This window comes from Centrocercus urophasianus, unplaced genomic scaffold, assembly GCF_019232065.1.
Source record: "Centrocercus urophasianus isolate 14NV4802_14NV808 unplaced genomic scaffold, USGS_Curo_1.0 seq_28, whole genome shotgun sequence".
NCBI lineage: Eukaryota > Metazoa > Chordata > Aves > Galliformes > Phasianidae > Centrocercus > Centrocercus urophasianus.
The window spans coordinates 7,664,930-7,684,067 of NW_024884844.1; the positions used below are offsets into that span (position 1 = coordinate 7,664,930).

Consider the following 19,138-nt stretch of genomic DNA (forward strand, 5'->3'; position numbering starts at 1 on the left):
ATCTTCATAGTATTTACCTGTCTCTGAATTTCACCTGATATACTTGAAATAAACAGTATGGGTCAATGCCACAGATGGATCATTTCTTTCCAAGGACTGCAAATATTTCCACTGTGGATTCTAACTCCTGTCAGGGAATTAACTCCCCATACAACTTCTGTAGGGAGTGTAGTTGTACTTACAGTGGACCAGACAGAACCAACAACAGCCAGATACATTTTGGATTACTACTTCTATTTCTTGCATTATCAAGTATAGTACGCACAATGCTAACACAAACTCTAGATCTATTGAGAATTATCATCATTTCAACTTATCTTTACTAGTAAAGTCATTCCAAGTACCAAGAGGACAAAACCTACCTCCAGTGCTCTCCCTGATGTCAAAGCTCAACAGGCTTTCATTAAAGAATGAAATTGGCTCTTTAGTTCAATCAGTGGCATACAAAAGATAACATTTTTGAAGCCAAAAGTTTCCAGTTCAGTAGAACAATTCCTCTAGATGAACTGGTCATGCTTACGCATCCCTGAGCTCCAGTGCTTTAGACCTAAATTCCTTATTTGATTGATTTAGAGACTGCTGAGAATAAATTGACAACTCCTATATGGCTAACAAAGATATTTACACACATAAATATATAGGGTAGGTTTAGTTTACACATAAGGAAGAAACTCCTCACTGTGACTATGGTAAGGCATAGGAACATGTTACCAGTGAAGCTGTGAGTGCCCCATCCCTGGAGGTGCTCAAGGCCAGGTGGGACGGGGCCCTGGGCAGCCTGAGTTGGTGGATGTCAACCAGCCCATGGCAGAGGGTTGGCACTGGTGGGCTTTGAGGTCCCTTCCAACCTAAGCCATTCTATGATCCCACGTTGCCTTTATTTTAGACATAACATTTCTGGTGTAACTGTGACTGTATGCCATAGAATTTCCATTTTAATTTGTCCATAGGAACAAATTCTTCAATAAGTATAACTTGTTTTCTTGTGCTGTGATTTTCTGTTTGTTTTTTTTTTTTTCTCTTGGAGTTGTTTTTCAAAGAAATCTCTTAATACATTATAATGAATAGAATCACACTTTTACAGGAGTGAAACATTAAACTCTGACTAATGCATTTTTCTTCCCAAGATGTCCAATTGTTAACCTGTCTGTGTAAAGGTGTCATTTGTAACTCTCTCGAATATTTTTGGCTAGTGGGAATGGGAAAATTCAAGACTGGATGTAAACACTGAATATTCTATTCCACGGGGAGAAACAGAATTCTTTTCTTTTGTGAAACGAAGGCTTTTTAATGTTTACATTAGAGCAATACTGTCAGGAGCTTGACACGTTCAAGCATTGTATTCAATAAAGGAATTTTATTTATATGAATGTCTTGAGACCCTGCTGCACCCGTCTGAGCTAAGGAGTCTGTCATGACATAAAGGGAAAGTCAACCTTTTTATCACATCCTTTCTCTTATTAGGTACTTTAACATTTGCCCCTTCACACACTTTTAAAACCAAACTACTTTATTGCAAAAGGCATGAAGAAAGAGCTCTGAGGATAAAATACTCCTGGATTTTCAGATCTCTTGTTTGTGAGAAGAGCTGCCACATTTGGCATCCTCACTGACAAAAACAGAGTTATGTTTTTAAAAGTTTATATACATTCTACAGATGTGCTTAAGCAGAATTTAACAATATAATTGACTGTTCCGTGTGGAAATGATGTCTTCCTGAAATACAGGTATTCCAGATGAGAAATTTTATATTACTACACATTCTTGTACTCTTTCAATGCAGCAAAGCCAAAGAGTCAGCAAAGTATGTAAATTTGTTTAGATCACCAAATGACAGTAAACTAAAAACCAGCAACTGGCAATTCATGCAGAGTATCCCTATTAGGAAGTGATGAATAAGCAATATCTTACACAATACCATCTTTGAAGACTACTCAGTTACACACATCCTGTTCATCAGCTAATTGGGCAAAAGTGGTATCAATTTAAGAATTTTACACTAACAACTACAACAGTACTTATCTTTAACAAAGAATATCTCTCCTGCTTAATCATAGCCTTTCTACATCTGCTATATATTCTGCTCCGTTTAGTTAACATTTTAGAACAAAACCAGCAGAACAAAGTCATTAAAATGCAGCTACAAAACCAAAACTTGTTTTTTTTAAAAATGACTGTTTATGATGGTGAGGAATTCAGACCAGTAAAGAACTGATTTACTGCCCACTGCAACTATCAAGATGTTAAAGATCCCTATTCCACAAGAATCTCAAATACTGTAAAACTACTCCATGAAAAAGAACAACAAAATAGGAGGCATTACTTTTGGAGCAGCCCTCGTAGTTTGTAACACAGGAAGTTGAATTTGTCTCTCTCTCATCTCACGTAATGCTCCTTACAAAACAAACAAACAAACAAATGTGTGTGTAAAACTTCGTACCAGAAAAATGCCAGAATGTCTAGGAAGGACTTTGGTTAAAGAATCTGAACCAGACCCAGGAAAGTTTGCTATCCATAAAGAGCAGTGTGGATATACAGCAGCAAAACTCAGTGCAGTATGAAACACAGCCTGATGAGAGGGGCATAAAACACAGTAAGATGCTGATTTAGGAGTACTCGGGAAGTGCAGTTAGATCCATGCTTTCAATTTCCCTGCCTTGCCCTTGTCCTGGTGAAGTAACGACTTGACTCAGTGTGCTTGTGCCAACAAATTTGCTCAGACTTGCATGATTTGTACTATGCCAATACTACCTATTGCACATAATGACTCTCATCAACAGAGTTTCTTGACATTAATAACCAGATCCTCACAGCAAATTCTTAGTTAATCCAGATGTCTTAAAAAGGCAGAACGGGGGTAAGTTGTATCCTGCATTAAGCCTTTAAGAGATGGCACTGTCCAGGTAAAAGAAGCTGATTTTGTAATCCAGATGATGGAAAGCTCCTCATTTGAGCTACATGCGTTTCACAAGGACAGCACTGCCTGGCTCCTGCAGTGCCACAAACTGTGGACTTGTACAGACCTGGGCCACAGACCTATTTATCACTCTATCCATGTCACCAGCCCTGAGAAATGGTAAAGGAAAACATCTTTTGGCTAAGAAAGAAGGTGCATTGCTGCACAGGAGGGCTATGTTCACAGTGATGACCTCTCTCATCTAACTGAATGAACCCAAGGCACAACAGAAGCCACCCCAATCCATGACTACGTCGTGTCAGAGACCCAGTTTGGGTGCATGAGGGATGGAGAAAATATAAACATTACATGACGACCCACCTGACTAATATATGAAAATACATAGTGAATAGCTCTTAGTAACAGCTACCAACTATACAGACAAATGCCAAGGAAGCACTGGAGTCTTTCCAGGACAGAGCTGTGCAAACAGCTTCGTTTTCTTGATCTGTAAAACTGGATTTAAAAAATAAAACCAAATATTTCACATCAATTCAAAGAAAAAGTTTTTAGAACTTTTGGTTCAGGATTGAGTGCAAAATAATTTGGAAAATTTTGGGTGATTCTTGTTTGGGCAACCTCTGGTAACAGAAAGAAAGGAGCAAACATTTCACTTTTCAGGACTTGCACCTATCCAGTTGCAGAATCCCATCATAGTCTTATACTGCATTATTCAAAGTTCTTACTATTTAGCTATTGCAACAGAGCCAAGGTATGGTTCAGTTTCAAAGACTTTAGGGATCTCTGCTGCAAAGACGACAGATTTCATTTGGTTGATATCAGGATTGAAAAGGTTGTACAAGTCAATAAGGCATGTAAATGTTACCCCAAAGTAAAATGTGTTTCAACACAGTACCTCTTGTTCAGCCTAACTTGCTGGGTTGACAGCATTAGTGAAAAGAACGAGCTTCTGGATAACACAATCACTGACTGTCCTGAAAACACTGAATCAAATTTTAACTACAGTTACAGTCTGCCTGCAAAGGGAACTTGCTAAGGGAGATTTTTCTTTCATTCAGTATCAGAACCTTATAGTGATGACATACTGCTCTAACACAGATCTTAAAAAAAAAATTTCTGCTTTGTCCTCCACTGCTTGTTAGATATTTCAAGAAGCACTGAGAGTTCACCTGCGTTAAAAATTAGAGTGTGTCAATCATGAAAAAGGGCTGATGGTGCCACCCTCCTAAAAAGCGCATAGCAAAGACAGCTCATTTTCAATAACAACTTCAAGGTCTGCTGAACAGACACCTGGTTTGCTACTCATACTGGGACAGTTTATCACAGTAATTATTCTGCTATTTGGAACTTTATTCTGAACTCTACTCATTCAAGGATAGACTGCAGGGTTACAGTACATCAGTATTATTCACACTGAAAGCATCGTGCACAACAACCTTAGAGTTAGACCACTGTATGTAACCCACTAGTTTTGGAGACTGAAATGGTATTTCACAGCCAGACTCTTAGAGTCCTTCTATAAAGCACTGCTTTGATCCACAGTTGATAATGATCCACAGATGAGTATGTACATACTCATCTTTTACACAGTTGTGAAATCCAACTACTAAAACCAGAGCTAAATGAATGCTAAAACTGACATCATGTGGGCAAACAAATAGAATAATGAGAATTACACTTTTTTTCTTTTTCCCCCCTGGAACTGAGACAGCAATAAAATCCGGTGTAAAATATAATGTTGTACCTATCACATGACTCTGACTTGTAGTCCTTGTCATGGTATCCTCCTCTTCTTCTTGCAGGTTTTCTGTGACTACGTTAGCCTGTACAAAAGTGAGGAACATCTGTGACTATGTTTATGTTGCTTCATGATAATTACAGAATATATTTTCAGAAATAAACCGAAGTATCAATGCAGGGTAACTAATATACTTCAGAAGACAGCCTGTCCCATTCTATTAACAATATCAGAAGATAACAACTTAACTCCATTAAAAGTCACAACATGCAGCAGTCAAAAAGTACCCTTGGAAAACGAAATTCTTCTAAAAGAAAATTCTTTTTTTTTCTTTTTTTTCCCCCTTGATAAAGAATTACACTCAAGACTGCCAATCTTGTACTTGTTTTTCTACAAAAATACCATGTTTGAGATTCTATTCAAAAAAAAAAAAGCAAACTTACGTGATGTAAAATCGCAGTAATTCAATTTCCAATCATTTAACTTTGGCATTTCTGTTTCCACATCTGTTTAAAAGCATTTTAATTGCTGAACAGAGAAGTAACTTGAATTTCAGAATGCAGTGCACAATAAGAGCTCTTAAGTCAAACTCTTTAAATCTTAAAGTATGTGATCAGGTGGAGGGAAGTGATCCTGCCCCTCTACTCTGTGCTGGTGAGACCTCACCTGGAATAGTATGTCCAGATATGGCGTTCTCAACACAGGAGAGCTTTGGACCTGTTAGAATGCATCCAGAAGAGACATGCACAAATGATCCAAGGGATGGAATACCTTCCCTATAAGGACAGGCGACAGAGCTGGGGCTGTTGAGACAGGAGAAAGCCCTGGGGAGACTTGATAGTGGCCTTCCAATATCTAAAGCGGGGGGAGGGGTTATAAGAAGGGGACAAACTGTTCAGCAGGACAAGGGGAAATGCTTTCAAACTAAGAGAGAGGGGATATTTAGACTGGATAAAGGGAAGAAGTTTTTTTTGCAATAAGGGTGGTGTGGCACTGGCACATGTTGTCCAGAGAGATGGTGGAAGCCTTGGAGGCATTTGAGATCAGGCTGGACCAGGCTCTGAGCAACCTGACTGAGCTGTACATGGCCCTGCTCATTGCAGGGGAGTTGCACCAGATAACCTTTAAAGGTCCCTTCCTATTCAAAAGATTCTATGATATTCAAACCCCCTAGATTGGTCTGTTCCTCTGCAGTCCTATTTAGAAAGCATATATATAAGGTATCTTCATACAACAGAGTGAAAGCCCCCTGTATTACACTCCATCAGTGGCCATAATTCAGATCCAGGGACATATTTTTCTGCTGTAGTCTATAAATCAAACAGCAATAAAGATACCTGCAGGCTGCAGAGAAAAGGAAAGCCAGGGCTGCAGAAAAAAATATTGCCAAGATCTCAGAAATCTTAAATTGCTTGCTAATCACTACCTGCCGTTTTACTCCACTTACACCAAATTCCTTGTAACATTAAATATATACTCTAATCTAAACCAGTAGAATTTATTATAATTTGCATGGCATATCTTTGATCGTTGTCCATACTTGTCTGGCTTACAGAAGTAGCCCTATTGACCCCTGGTGACTAGCCTCAGTAAGACACAGAAAATTCTCTATTTATAAAGTGCATTTATAATCTCTTAATCCCAGATATTTGATCTCTTCTGAAATGAGGCTCTTTAGGCTATGGAAAATGAGGAGAGTATGTACTCATCTGACATCAAATTATGAATAAAACAATTTCTCACATGTGCAGACCATACGGCAGTCTGTGGCTTGCTACTGATGTGACATTTCAGAATATTAGATAGATTTCTGGATGTTCCCCAAACACACTGAATTACAGACAGGCCCTGCTATCCAAAACTGGTGTCTTGATTTTGGTGCCACACTTCCACTTCACAAAGCAAAGCCCAGGGCTTCTCTAAATTACACTGGGCTGTAATAAAATCACAAAGATGAAATGAAGCAGCGCAGCACAAAAATGATTGTATCTCACCTTAAGCTTCAGCCAAGGACATGAAAAAGTATCGGAGAACGTGGAATATCCTTGGTGTGAGCTAAAGGATTATGTATTTCTGCTGGCTGGCCTTTAGAGCAAAGAGCTTTTCTGATGAACACTAACGGGAAGTGTATCCCTTTGAAGGTGAATGCACATGGCTGCCATTGGTGGAATATCGCTTTTTCCATAAATTCAGTGGCAGTCAAGCAATAGTGTTCCTTGTATGAACAGAAATCAGAGGTAACTGGTGCGTATGTTATGGCAAGCCTTTACCTTTATTTAATTGTCAAAATAAAATGGGCTTTAAAGGAAAAAAAACACAAAAAACTACTGTATAAAATTAATGTTGAAAATGTTATGGCCAAGATTTAAAGTAGTACATACATGATATGCAGTTTCTGCACTGAATGCACTTTGCTTTGTTCAAAGAAGAAAAACAAGTCCTCTTAGTTTAGGACTTTCCAAAAGATTCATGTTGTTTTCTCCAAAAGCATTCATTTTGTGATTTTACAAGCAACAAAATGCACAATAGCCATTCTGCCACATGCGACAGTTTTCAGTCACAGCTATCTCCCAGTCCTCTGCAATCTGCTTCAAAGGTAGCACACACCAAAGGATAACTGAAAATGATTGTAATAAGATGCGTGCACTTTGAATTTACAGACTCTCTATTGTTTTCCTGGCATGAGCTTGGAGGGCGAGATGAAATCTCACATACTGTGGAGTCTTATGGTGCATCTCTTCCCTAAGTTAGCAGTGAGAACAGTAAGCATCTTTTTATTCTCTTTATTCTAGATGTTTTCAGCCTTTTAGCATGAGGTATTTCTTTCAGAAACTGAATGACACAAAACCAAAACAGGAAACTCACGAAGATGAAGCACATAATGTAACTCAACTCAAAAAACAATATGAAAAATACTTCCATTCTCAGTGAACAAAAGAGTGAACGGTATAGCATAGGTAATGCCTTTTCCATGTCACAACTATGTTCCTTTAAGGCTAAACAGAATAAAGAGGATTTCTTCATTATTTATGTACATTAAGAACAATCTTTGTAGTTCCCTAATAAAATGAAGTGTCTCATTTAGGACTATTATTGCTGCATTTAGAAAGATTTCACAAATTGATAGACAAAAAGCACAGCAAATAATTGCAGCATTAGAAAATAATAAGAACGGAATTGTAGAAGCAATGTACAGAGTTTTTCATACTTCTGTACATTGAAGATATACCCTAAGCTGTCAGGACCATATTAAATGGGGCATAGTTAAACTGAGTGGTTCTGATAAGGGGCTCTGCTTTGCTATCAAAGTTCTAGATCAGTTGGATTGAATTTCCTGCATATTGCACATTTCCACACTTTCATTCTCTCTCTTTCCTTTCAGTGACACTACAAGGACAGCCTTAGATATGCTTATAATTTGTGGTTTTATAATGCAGGAGACATCTACATTTTCAAAGAAGAGATGATGCCACAATAGTCAGGAAGGAAAAGTTTTCCAAAACATTCATTCTGTGCATGTTCCCCATAAGTTTTACAGAATGACCTTGTGGACACTCTTAAGGAAGACATTTGCATTAAATAAAAAAACACTTGCCTGAAGCTGATACTTTAACCTTAAGCATCCTAAACAACAGCAGAGTTGTTCCATTTCCTGTTATGAAGCCCTTTGAAATTTCTTTTGTCCTTGAACCATGTCCCAAAGAATTTTTATTCCAAATTCTCCCAAGTGAAATAGTTGCATGTGTTGTACTCCCACAATTCGGCTTTATCACAACAACAAAAATAACAGCCTCAGATTCATGCTCAGGATATATATTTGGCATAAATTTTCAGATTATTTTGTGAAAGTAGTGATTATTCGTAAGAATTGTCACAATAATATGGTCTGATACCAGGAATGAGATAACAATGCTCAAGAAGTTAAATCACATAAGATCAAGTTAAAGCATCTCTGTACTCCTTGAGCTTGAACTTTAATGCATTGTTGGAAAGGCACTTGCTAGGCAAGAAATTGCTCACTAAATTCCATGGTTTATTACTAAAAGCTTCCCAAGGAAGGGCATCCATTCAGTCTGACTTCAGGCTACAATCTTAGACTGTGTGTATACACTTTTCAAGGTACAGAAAAGTCAGACACACACATAACCTTTCAAGTACCAGCATTAAGCAGCTACCAGAAAATAAAATGATTTTTCTTCTAAATTGCACCATTCCTACTTGCTGGGTAAATTAAATAATCAGGTGTAGTTAGACCCTTCCTGAAACATAAAACTAGCTATGAGGCATTAAAAGGGAGATATGCTGTGGTACAGAGCCATGGGTCAAATATAAGCTTTTGCTTTTGGAAAATTCCCTCTTAAGTGATGAATATTCCCAAATGTGGTCAAAAGCTTCACCTTTTCCCTGTGAGCGTTGCACTTGTTAGGCTTAATGCTTCCTATAACACTCAGAGTAACGTTCAATGCTGGCAGGCATGCAGTTTTCAGAGAAAGGGGAAAAAATGGAAAAATGGAAAATGGTCCCATTATTTCACTGTATCACAGTATGATTATAACATTGCTGTGCATGTATCTCCACTGAAATTGAATTCCCAGAAGAAGCAGTAGGGTCTTCACAGCTAGCTCTGTAATCTGGCCTATACTCAAGCTGCCAACTTTTGTATTAATTCACAGTTCTCTAGCTACACAAAATCATATGTAAACAGTTATTATCCTGTTTATCTGTACTGGCAATAAGGAGGAGCACATCCAGAAGTTAAAAAGACAGTAATAATGTTTTCATGGACTAAAGCACTTACCAGGGTCTGATTCTGCATTTCCATATCAGCTTTCGTGTTGCTGTTTTTCTTGTGGTTTCCTTGAGAGCTGATAGAGTTGCTGTGAAGAGAGGAGCCCTGGGAGCTGCCCTTCGACACACTCCTGTAGGAAACATTATTTGATCCACTTTCTGTCTGCTGAGCTGCTTTCTTATCAACTCTGCAGGTAGAGAGTGATTCCTCTGATAAATTACATTGCCCTTCTTCAATCACTCCACTTTTCCATTCCTTTAATGTTTAAAGTAACCTCTCTGTATCTTTCTGTCTCTAGACCTTTGAGTGATAAATGTTTCTAACTAGCCTTGATCAAATCTGTCACTTGCAATTTCAGGTAATATATCAATTTAGTCTTGCACATATAATGATTTATTTTATATTTAGGACTGCTGGGGGGCAAATGTGAAAACAGTATAGCAATTGCTAAGTTTTCTTGTGACCAAAGGTTATGGTAGGCAGAAATGTAACTAATCCTGATTAATTCCCAAATTTATGTTTGCTGGTTGCAATACATGAAAATGGAGGACATTAAAATATGCACCTAAGTATCCTCTAATTTCAACATATCACCTGCCTACATTCCGGATTTCTGGAATCACCTGTAATTTGCCGTTCTATAATATCAAAGACCTTTGGTTTGGTTAACAAAATAACATGAACATAATTACCATCACCTTAAAGTCCTGATAGTTTACAAAGTGGTTGTTCCAGTGTATTCTTAGTCTAAGGACAACACATGTTCAACTTAGAGTCTAAAGATGCTCTAAAACTTACAGTGCTCTAAAACTTACAGTGCACAACAAAACATCCCATACCTGTTCAAAAGCTCTTTCATAAAACTGTCTTTTGGTAAGTATGTAGCTGAGGTGGACCCTCTGATTTGTTCACATCCAATCTTGCCAGATGTGCTTTGTGATGGCTTCAAAATTTTAAACTCCACAGCATCATCTAAAAAGTCCCCGCTGTCCGTTTTCCTGTTAATTTCATTTTCCACTTCACAGTGTTGTTCAGTTTGCTTTTTTTCTTTTCTTCTCTCTATTTTTGACTGCTTAATTCCAAATCCTGAAACTCTTGGTTCTTTTTTTTCTACCTTTGTTTTAGGAACGTCGGGTTTCCTGCTGCTCAGTGCTGGCAGCTTACTCTTCCGAAAGCCAAACCAACTAGCTATAGAGGGCCCAGTCTTTTGTTTAGTCTCTACAGTGGGAGATTTGTTTTGTTCCTGACCCTTCTGGACATTTTCTTGGATGCACAACATGACCTTCTCCTCTATTGTAGGTTGTAGAGCAGGTGAACTAAAAACATCAGTAACATGAGAGGCTTCTACTAACTTTAAAGACATCTGCTGTCTCTGTGATTTTATTGCTTCCAGCTTATGTGGACATTTTATTCCACCCAAGCTATGAAATGATGAAATCTGTTTGGAAGATACAGTAGCTGGTGCATCTAACTCCAATTCTGCTGGCAAAACACTTTTTTTATTTAGAGCTTCGTGTTTCAAATTTTCACTGCTTTTCTCACTCTGGACAGATAGACTGCGTGCATCTTTCACAGAAAATGATTTGTTTCCATCATATTTTGAAGTGTTTCGAAATGAGTCTACTTTTGGAGATGATATGAATGGCAGTTTGCTTGGGCTTCCATGCTGGTTATTGCTATTATTTCCAAGAGAACCTTGTCTAGAGTAAGAATTTTCTGTGTTTTCTGAAGTATTTGAAAGAGTCTCTTGTGTTGCTGCTGACCCAGGAATGACCTTGATTTGAAGTCCTTCCACGGCTGAGTTCTGCCTTGTTAGAGAATTTCCTCTGTCAGAAGTGTTTGTAATGATTTGAGTCCGTACTTTTCCAAGACCTTCTGTCACAAGGGCAGATGACTTTTCTCCTGTATGAATGCTGAAACTCTGACTTCGAGCTTTCGCTCCATTCATACCCAGAGCTGGTTTCAAGTGTGACTTGTTGCTAGAAGAAAAAGATCTCTTAACTAATTTTCTTTCTAATTCATCCACTCTGTCTACCACCAAGCTGTCATTTTCATGTGAATGAGGTGATGCAGTATCCATACTAAGTCTCACAGTAAAATTATCTTTCATTTCATTATCAGACTTAGAGTCTTTTAATTCAGCACCCATTGCACATTTGGTGGCTGCACATTCATTTTGCTTGTACTTACTTGTACTCACGTGGCTTTTGGAAGCTGCATTTATACTATCTTTTTCCTGCTTCCCTGGGACGGTGGAGCTCTTTCGGAGAAGTTGAGGAGATTTGACAAATAATTTCAGTCCTACAGGAAGACGGGTTTTCACTCCTTTCTCATTAGAGTTTTGTGTGGCATTTGCAGTGTCACTACCATGAAACAGTGTTGACAATGGAGAATTATTTACCTGAGATAGCAAGGGCTCACTCGCACTTGTTGTATGACATTGAGGAGTTGCTGGGAGAATGTTTGGCATCTTTTGTGGCTGATCAACCCCACTGTCACTGGAAATATCCTTCTTGCCGGAACGTGCTTCTTGTGAAGTTATTTCCAGTGATGGACCCAGAGGATTGGACCTGCCTGTCTGAAAATCTGTGCTCAGAAACTCACGGTTCCTGTGGAGACCCATCTGATTAGTGTTCTTTAGGCAGACTTGCTTTGTGAAAACTTTGGAAAGTCCTTGGCATGCACTACGGGATTGCTGAGATATACATTTATTTTGCATAATCGCTTCAGAATTTTCTTGAAGGTACGATAACTCAATTTTGGCCCCAGAAGATACACTTTTTGCTTGCATATCACGACCAGATTGATTATGGATGCCAGAGTTTGCAGTTCCTTTTAATGATGATGATTTCAGTATATTTTTTGCTGTTTCACCTGAAATAGCTCCTCCTAACTTCATAGCTACAGGTGGTGAATGAGCATAATCAGGCCGAATCAATAGGGATGTTGACCTGCCTGGAGGAAGGGGTGGGGATGGCGACCTGGCTTCTACAGTTGCTAAATCATGATTAGAGTCTCTAGTTGGAGGTTCTCCACAGTCAGTAGGCTCTATAAGGTGCTGAGGCAACAGTGGTGATGCTGGACTCTGACTCTTTGGGTACTTTGTCCCATTGCCTCTGCCCGGACGCTTTGAGCTGGGCAGGGGGTGGGCAGGGGGCTTTGGAATCTGGAAGTTGACTTTTGAATCAAAATTACGAGGTGGACTTTGTGCCTTTTTGAGTCTTGAAAGCTTTACAGGTGGCAGAGCAGGTGATTTTTCAAGGGTTGCAGAGGTCACTGATGTAGCTGCAGGTGCCTCCTCACTCTCTGTCATCTTGTTTTTTTGTGGAGAAAATTTACCTCTGCTGGGTATTTTAGTCAAGATTGGCTTTTGATTGATTCCTGCATGAACAATGGGGCTTGAATTGGTCTTGTATGATACATCATACACTGGCTTCACTATTTTTTGTTGTGGGGCATTTTGCAGTATTACTCTTCCACACGGTGAAGATTCACTGCAGGTCATGGAGACAACTGTATTTTTATTCCCTGTATTATCTTCGAGAGGCTGTTTCTTAGTTTTGTCTTCAGGTCCTTCCAGAACAGTGTAGTCTCTAGCATTTGCTCCTGTCTGCAAATTAGCTATTCCCTGAGGTATAAGTTCAGTATATTCTGCACTGGACCTACTTTCTGGTTGGTTGATTGATATCTCATTTCGTGTTACAGTGACAACTCCAATTTGATGTGAGCTGAATTCAATGGGCTCACCATCCTCAGCATCAAATATTACTGTAATGCACTCCTCAGAAGAAGTCTTTTTTATGACTTTTTGTTGTTTAATGAAATTACATGTCTTTGGCCCAATATCTGAGTGAACAGATGTCTGTCTTTCCTCTTTGTCACCAGGTACAAACTGAGAATTCTCCGTGACTATGAGCTCGTCAGAGTTCTTTGTGTACTTCTCAGTAAAAGGAGTTGCTAATAAATCTGATGGACTTTTCTCATCACTGCTTTCTATATGCAATTCATCCAAGACTTCATTGTCATCAGTATCTGAAAGCTGAAAATTAAGGTCCTTCCAGCCTATATTAGCAAGGCTTTGATCTAACTGTAAATCAGGCAGCTTTGTTCTGGTGCATGATTCTACTTCCGCCTGAAATCCACTGACAAAACTAGTCAATTTTTCTGGTCTTTCCTTTGAATTAAAATATGAACTTCTTTCTGGAAAATGTTTCCTATTAGGATCCCAGTGAAAGAGACTGTCAGAAACACTGTGAGTTAATTTATTACTATAGATCCTGCAGTCTTTGCTTGGTACTTCCTGCAGCAATAATAAAGATGAAGAATCATCATCTGCATCATCATGTGAATCTGAATCATAAGAGAAAGTTTTGTTATGTTCAGTGCAAATACTTCCTATTTCCATTGGCTTACAGTGAGTCTGCTCATGATGGCTGCCACATTTAACTCCAGGGGAATATATTCCTTCATTGGAGTTCATGCAATCTTTGTAACCCCATTTCGATATTACTGAAGGTGATTCAAGTAATACTTTTTGCCTCTGTAATTTCTTCAGTCCTTCTAGGATATGGTTTTCCTTGATACGAGTTGGAGGCAGATCATCTGCAGGACTAGAAAGGTTGCTTGGGAGTGAAGAACCAATGCTTATTCTTTTATCCCAGCTCACGGATGACTGTAAAAACAAAATAAAACTCACATATTATTCACAATTGCTTTTAATAAGAAATGTTACAATTTTATTAAAGAAATTTAGGAGCACATAGTACATTCTATTTTATTCATTGCTATTAACAGCAATCTTCTTTTTTAATATAGGACTTCATACTGGTGTGAAGGCCACAGTGGAATTAAAACCTTTAGGGCCACAGTGGAATTAAAACCTTTAGGAAGAAAAATGTGAATGGAAGGATTAAGATAAAGAAGGAGAAGAACAATTTGGATTGTGAAAAACAGAATAAATGTCAGAATAAATGATGAGACTGTGAGCGAATTGGAGTGATAAGGGAATTGTTAAAAAGAGTTAAAAGGGAAGAGAGAGAAAAGAAGGGAGATAGAAGGGAGAGAACTCCTACTGAGTTTTTTGACAAGTGTTTTAAATGTGAAAGAAAGAAGAAAAAAAAATATTTCTGAAAGTCATCGTAAGCTAATAAATGAAGCAAGTTAATTTGATTTACCCTTTTGCTGTATGTCTTCCCATCATTCCAAGTGTAGGAGGAACCACTGGAATATTCACTGCAAGCACTTGAAAGGGAGAGTTCACTGCTACTGCAGCTGCTCCGGGGATATAGGCGGTTAGGACCTGTCACATTTAATTGACTGTGGCATTTCAAGACAGGTATAGTGGATTTCACATTCTGTTGGCATTCCTAAAACATGAGAAGAAACAGAAATATCTTATGGCTGGAAAAAGATCATTTAACTTCTGCCTGATTAAGAAGGACAAAGACAAGCCAAGTAAGCTACTTACACATTCCTATTAGGCCATTAGTGTCTGGTGAATTTAATGCAGAGAACTAAATTAAAAATTGCCAGTATTTTCATTTGTCAGGGGGAAAAGCCATGATCCTCCATGTTTTCTTTTTTATTCTTGAGCCAGTGTTCTGCTCTTCCTTTGATAAAGACTATTGAGTCTGCTTGAATTATGCTTTGTATATAAGCAGCATGCTCCAGTTAGATACAGAAAACAAAGTTATAAGAATACAAGTACATCTTGACAACTGCATTATAGCCCTAGAATGTAACAGATGAGGCTGTATACCCTGGACAAGGTAAATTAATTTAGTATCCCAACCAGAATGCCCACTGAGAATGGAATCTCTCCATTACAGTCTAATTTTGGTTTCCTATCTAGTTCAAAGCTTTGTCTAAGAAACTCTCTGACGTAGGACAATCCATCTTTGTGTCACCTGCAGACAGCTGAAGCCTCTTGCTTATGCAATTTATTGACACTTTATGGCTGCCTTTAGTACTTGTGTAGTTATCGCCCCTCTCCAAATGCAATTTCAGCTGACTGTGACTAAGTGCCAGCTTTGAGGAAGAGAGTAATGAAGAGCAGATAGCACTTTAGGTAAAATATTAAACCTCTGTAGGAGTATCTAGGATGCCTTTAATTTGTTTTCAAACTAATACTCTTCTGCCTAACAATGTTAGATCTTCTTTAATGTTAAGCGCCTGCACCATTCCGTTAGGCAATTTTCCAGTTTCCTTACCAAATCAGACACCTTTTTAATTACCAGTAGCAAAAAACAGAATGGCACAACTCTACTTTTTATAAAGCTTTGCTGTGAATTTCATTAAGAAAGAACATGATTGTGCAGCCTCAAAGAATATTTATGATTTCTGTATTGGGACATGGACCCAATCCATTTTGCTGAGATTAAAAATTTACCTTTATATTTAGAAAATGCAAAGTCCACAAAAAATTTACTAAAACTGTACGTGCAATACACAGCTGCTTCATGCAGAAATGAAAATGTATAGTTTGTAGGCACTTCTCATGCACTAATATTTTGTTGTACTTTTCCTAATTTCTTCCATTTATTCCTCCACAACCTTCCATTTATTATTACTAGGGTTGAACCTTTTTGGAGTTAAATGGGTGAGAGCAGAATTTTTACTGCTAAGGAGTTCATCAGTACAGCTATTCATTGCTCAGCTGACATAATAATGTTCTGGTTTTGACAAACATAACTACAGGGCAAGTCATTACTCTCTGTCACAGGCAAAACCTATGAATGGGAAAATCATTTAGAGGTAGCAAGAGCACATTTCACCTCTGGGAGTTATTGGTACATGTCCTCCTAAGAAGTCAAATGGATGCTGGAGGAACAGCCTTTAAATCTGTTGGCTCTGGGAAGAGCACATGCTTCAGCATCAGAGGCAGGATGATGCCTTTGTTTTTAGCTTTGAAACAGATTTTCTTGCTTTGTGGAGACAAGTTATTTCTGCCATTGTGATTCCCATGGGAGACCCCTTATCAGCTGTTACATCTATCACACCTATGATGGTGTCATGTCCAGCAGGGCTGACTGTATAGAGGCCAATGGCAATACATGCTTGTCCTAGCTGTTTCGGATGTGGCAATGGAAAAACCCACCACGTCAAATACTGCCCTTTATACTATGCCACATCCCAGTCAACTGAAGAGAAGGATGTCTGTAAAATCCTTCCCTATAAGAATACTCTGTAAGAGAAAGGCGGAGACCTCAGCATACTGAGGAGTTTGCCTTCCTTTCCTGTTACCTTCAGTTAGTCTGCAGGCCTGGCCATCACTTTACTTTGTTTCCCTTGAACCAAAAGATGAGAAAGGTATTTGCTCCTGTAGTTTTAAAAGCGTGAAAAACATATCTAAGCAAAGCAAAAGAAGAGTTTGTCTCTGAAATCATCTTTATTGTTGAAGAGATGAGACAATGTGCAAAAACATCACAGCGTTAGAGATTTTGAAGCAGAATATCCAGCTCACTTCTGGATTACCTTGAGACTACCATAAAAGGACTGAAATTTTCTCTGGCAATTTGCCTGCATTCTCTAAACTCTCTCAGAAAGTACTTTAAATTGTATGTTTATGATGCATTAATTAAATACATTTAACTTGAACATGGGTTTGTTAAATGACATGGTGAAATTTTAATTTTTTAAATTATGACTTTAAAATCATTACCTTTAACAAAATGAGAGTACAAAGTCCTGAATATAATATTACAATTTAAATACATAATTTTTTGCCAGGCATCACAGAAAACTGAAAGAATCAGACTACAAAAGAGACAAAACTACTTATTTAGAAAATCCTAACCTGAAGGCTTAATTACATGTTATGCAAAGGGTTGTTAGCATTTTTGTGAACCTTTGAAACAATGCCTTTTCATTACAATAAGCACTACAAAGGAGATCACATTTTTGTTGACATTACTATACTTCAAGATCAAAGGCACGCACAGGTTCAACGTTCTGTTCTTGTTCTCTTTATTCCTCTCTATCTTCATGTGCTTTTGTTTTCTAAGCTACTTTTCTCTTTGACAATGAAACATGAAAGCCACACTGGCTAACATTTTGCCAAATAAGCACAAAGCTAAACCCATCAGAAAAAAAAAAATGCAGAGCCCATGAATTTTTAAAAGTTCATACATAATATATCATAAAAGTGGATGAATAATATGGTGCATGGGCTTTAATAAAAATCTCCTTGACCATTTCTCACAGATTCTGAGATGTAATCAATACCCAGAAAGGTATCTTGGGGACATTACTAAGATTTATGCTTTTTTGCACAGAGTGACACTATCTGCTTACTGTATCAACTGAGGATACAATATTGAATTTCTGAGAACAGAAGGAAGAAGAACTATTGTTATCTGCCTCAACAGTGTTTCAATTCAGAGATCAGCTTTATGCTTCATCCCTGACATCAGACTTCTAAGGAGAAAAGGAGGGGTCCAAATGTGGGATACAAGGACAGCACAGAAACTCACGTGAATCTGAGCATCAGCAGGTCGCAACTGCACCGAGCTTCTGTTCCGTTCTACTTCTGACAGCAAATCTCCAGATGAGAGGTCTAGGATGCGCGAATGGAGTTTCTGCAGGGGGGGTAGAAGGGAATAAGCAAAGCATAAGCATACGTCAAGTATGCAGCAGATCAGCATTGTTAAAATTCCAAAGTCTGCGGTTAAATTTCAAGGGAAATAAAGACCCCGAGGTAAAAGAAGATTTGTTCTAATTCAAAATGCTGCTGGTTATGCATGTTTTGTCCAGGATTTCCTGTGTGAAGAACAGGTCGTTCTTCATCTAAAACAAACTGTACTTTTTCTCCTAATCTCTGCTTTGTAATTTACTACTACTTAATATGCAACGATGACAAATGAACAGGAGTCCCACCACTCTCCATAGAATTTGACAAGTTTCAGGGAAAAAGCATAAAAATGAACTACGAAATTAACATTTATAAATCAATCAACATGTTAACGTTGTTTTATTTACAAGCTGCTACACCGTGAGTGAATGATTGCAAAAGTGACCCTATTTTTAAACAGCATTGATCTGCTGAAGGCTTCCCTTGCACACATTTTAACTCAAAGTCATTAATGTCATCTGTTAGGAACAATTAATGTGAATAGAAAATAATTGCATCAGGGAATGAGGGACTCAGAGGATTTTGTGCATTAATATTCAGATGCTGTTCGATTATACACACAGTTCTTTCCTTCAGTTTTGCCTGGAAGGATGACTAAGCTGGTGCCACTTCCTCCACATTCACCTGTATCGTAATTACTAAGGCTTTCAGTATGCATTAAGCCTGATTTGTTTTAATTGCAGTTTCAATAGAATCCATGATTTATGTGAATGCCTCAGCCAATGGCTTAGAAAAAGAAAAGAAATATCTGCAGTCTTGTCAGTCATTGGACCAACATATCATCTAACATAACAGGCAGTATAAATCTTATTCACAGTCCACTGAAAACAATGAAAAAGTACTTTAAGAGAAAAAACAGACTCTCACACTTAAGGAATTTGGATCAGGCTCTTGAAATTTTCCCAATAATTCCCCAAAGCTGCAGTCTTGGAGATCACATCTACCATCTCCTGTGCACCTGAGGGCTCCACGAGGAGGAGCAAACAGCACAGCCACTGCTGCGGCACTGTATTGGGTCCTTGACAAAGGATGTAGACTCCAGAGGAGGCTTGTTGAGACTGAACG

The 19,138-nt window shown here is 38.3% G+C and overlaps 1 protein-coding gene across 6 annotated transcripts in view; it reads right to left on the bottom strand.

Moving 5' to 3' along the window:
• The window catches only part of NCKAP5 (NCK associated protein 5), a 192,181-nt gene that overhangs the window by 42,063 nt on the left and 130,980 nt on the right, over positions 1-19,138 (bottom strand). For 4 of the 6 annotated variants that reach the window (XM_042827393.1, XM_042827395.1, XM_042827396.1 and 1 more), the window contains exons 8-12: positions 17,916-18,020; positions 14,619-14,810; positions 10,284-14,116; positions 9,454-9,631; positions 4,662-4,740 (exon numbers count right to left, since the gene is read on the bottom strand). In XM_042827393.1, coding sequence (XP_042683327.1) covers positions 4,662-4,740; positions 9,454-9,631; positions 10,284-14,116; positions 14,619-14,810; positions 17,916-18,020 — 4,387 coding nt within the window. The remainder of the gene's footprint in view (positions 1-4,661; positions 4,741-9,453; positions 9,632-10,283; positions 14,117-14,618; positions 14,811-17,915; positions 18,021-19,138) is intronic. The other 2 variants (XM_042827394.1, XM_042827399.1) reach the window with 2 other exon arrangements.